We start from the raw sequence: 2871 nt of genomic DNA on the forward strand, positions 1-2871 counted from the left end.
AATCTTAATGCATACTTACCATAAATTGTATATAACGGAGAATCTATTTTCCAGCTGCAAAATTTGTAAAGATAAAAAGGGCAGCATATGTTAGATTATCCTGAAATATCAACATTCAAAAATGTTTTGAATTTGAGTCCTTCAGTGATGAGAAAAAGAATGTAACTTTGGATATGATAAATAAATTTGTTGGTTTACGTTCACAATTTTGTATTTATTTTCTCTCTCTCTCTCTCTATATATATATATATAATATATATGTTCGACCACGGATTATGTAATCATGTCCGTGCATATTATATTTACAGCCTTTCAGTCTTTAATATACAATACATTACAATTATATGAGAATCTCTAAAGAATATGAGAGCAATAACAATTTAATAATAGCAATAATAATACAATAATGATGCTAAACAGTTTCGAACTCACGACGTTTGTATGCATAAGAATCACGTAACAAAAAATGTACAATTATTTTAATTTAGATTAAATTAAAAATCCTACAATCCTGCTTAAAATAGTTTTTTTTTTTGGCGAATACAAAATTTGCGCAGGTATCAAGATTGTTTAAAAGACTCATAAACAATATATAGTACAACTGTGTTCATCAATATCAATTTGTAGCTAGTATTTTTTTATTAACTTAGTATGTTAATTGTTTTTCAGGCAGTTGCGTTATATGTTATTTCCAGCCTCGTTATCTTTTTCAGTTTAAACAAAAAACAAAATGCGCAGTTGAAGAAAAAAAAATTGAATATTATTGTCGAAAACTAAACACGGCGTATTCTTTTCTCATATCTTCTTTTTACACGCAGCTTCCGATATAATCTTACTTTCTAATATCCGAAAAATATTCGAGAATATTTGAATCACAAAAACGCCTACACTCGGTGAGTCACATGTCAATTATTTTCGAAATCCTAACTCGACTTGCGGTATAATTTAAACTGAATATACTGGCACACTTTTTATTTTGAAAAAGTGTTAATTAAAGCTTACAATCTTATGTAACTTATCCGCAAAAACTGAGACGAATCTGTTAGCAAACAAGGATGTAGAATTTATATTCTTCTTATAACTGGGAAGATAACGTCTTGCGTGAGGAATGCGATGATGAGTTTATATACAAATATGTACAGTCTTTCACGTAAAGAAAAAGGTCAACTTGGAGTGCAAGTAGTTTTTGAACATCTTTCAATTTCTTCTGCAAGTGTTGGACAGTGTCATTTTTGGTTCTTTTGAAAATTGCAGCAGATATAGCTAAATACTTTACTAACAATGTTTCTTCTTGAGCTGTTATTTTCACCGTACCAACACACACACCATCATCAGCTGATGAACAAAATGTTACAAAAGCAGAATACCAACAAAAAAACTTCGCAATTAATATCTTACATACATAATGTTCGTGAAAATTGCGCAAGATTGATTGATAGAGCGCACACTGTCACAGGAAACGAGCAACTTTGTTGTTAATTTAGCGAGGTGCCTCACCTGCTGCTCGATCAAGTATTCGTAGAACACACATCACGTATCGATGAACAAACGTTGATTGACCAGATTTCAGTAATATATACTACTTTCTAATCAATTAATTCTCGTATCCGCAGTCTTCAACTTTTAATTACTGTTCATTACAAATAATTGCGAGTCTAATCGAATTGTACGCGACTGTTCTCCAGTGTTCTCCAGGTCGATGTCATCCTCTTCTGTTCTCTTAAGAAACAATTTTTTTCACGTCCTCATTTCTTAAACCGATGTGTTCGGTTTCTAGTGGTCACCGTTCAGTGATGGTCGCAGAGGTCGTTGTTGCTGCATTTAACAGCGGCTGCAACGGTTGTCTCGTTGGTGAAGACTTGCTGCTGCCGGACACTGTCGGTTCCTGATGAATACTCGTCTCCTCAAGAGTAGTTTGTAAGACACAAATATACTCAATCACCCTCTGTATTACCTCCAATTTCGAAAGTTTCCGTTTTCTCGGCATGTCAGGTACCAGAGATCTCAACTTGGTCAAATAAGCAGCAACTTCTTCGGCCTCGAGGTCACGACGGGTCCCAGCATTTATACCAAGACCGTTGTGCAAAACTCCTCGCGTTGATGGTACACGACCTCCCACAGGACTCACAACCATGGCTTTCATTGTGCCTTTTTTATTTTATTATCGCTGTCTTTTTCGGTTTCACGTAACCACGTGAACACTGTGCACTTGGGTGTCTCAAAACTGTTTTTACCGAAGTGGCGAACTGGCCTTGTGTGATTTTTATGTAATTCCAGTGCACTTGTAGAAACAAACACAAACACTCTCCCGTTTCGTGAACGCTTTTTGGAAAAGATGCACAAACTCAAAAATGTTGTTTTGGATTGAATTACCGACAATTCGACATCGTGGGAAATAGACAGGTCGACTTTTGACACAGCCGTTGTATGCTAGGTGCAAAAGTTGGTTGAACAAGCTTCGTCTCCCACACACAACGAATCCAAGCCGACTGGTCTCCGCCCCTCACCTGCACTTCTATATAACAGAGCCCCTTCCCTCTCTTTCTACCACTTGCACGATCTCTCCCCTCTCACTTCTCTTACACAGCGCAATCGCTATGACCGAAGTAGGGAAATATTGAAAATGCAAATAGTCAACTTTAAAAAGTAACAAAATTATTCTTTAGGACTTGATTTCAACACTTGAGAAACAATATCTCAGGTGAAACTAATCCCATTCAGATGAAGAGATAAAAGTTATATATCCTTTACTTAATGTACATACGTTATGACTTATATGTCTTATATCATTAATGGTCTCTTCTTTGGAGCTTATCTTGTTACACTTTTCAATTCATTGTCACTCCGTAATCAAAAGTTTTTGCACCCTTT

General features: G+C 35.6%; 1 protein-coding gene across 1 annotated transcript; it reads right to left on the reverse strand.

Annotated features, from left to right (window-relative positions):
- Positions 1 to 524: 524 nt before the first annotated feature.
- Positions 525 to 2474, reverse strand: LOC117170395 (DNA-binding protein inhibitor ID-3). Its single transcript, XM_033357165.1, has one exon. The coding sequence runs from the start codon at positions 2141 to 2143 to the stop codon at positions 1781 to 1783; it is 363 nt and encodes a 120-aa protein (XP_033213056.1). The 5' UTR covers positions 2144 to 2474; the 3' UTR covers positions 525 to 1780.
- Positions 2475 to 2871: the final 397 nt, after the last annotated feature.

This window comes from Belonocnema kinseyi, chromosome 3, assembly GCF_010883055.1.
Source record: "Belonocnema kinseyi isolate 2016_QV_RU_SX_M_011 chromosome 3, B_treatae_v1, whole genome shotgun sequence".
Taxonomy (NCBI): domain Eukaryota; kingdom Metazoa; phylum Arthropoda; class Insecta; order Hymenoptera; family Cynipidae; genus Belonocnema; species Belonocnema kinseyi.

Excerpts from the sequence above, each read along its gene's own strand:
- LOC117170395 (XM_033357165.1), bottom strand. The coding sequence starts at position 2,143 with ATGAAAGCCATGGTTGTGAGTCCTGTGGGAGGTCGTGTACCATCAACG.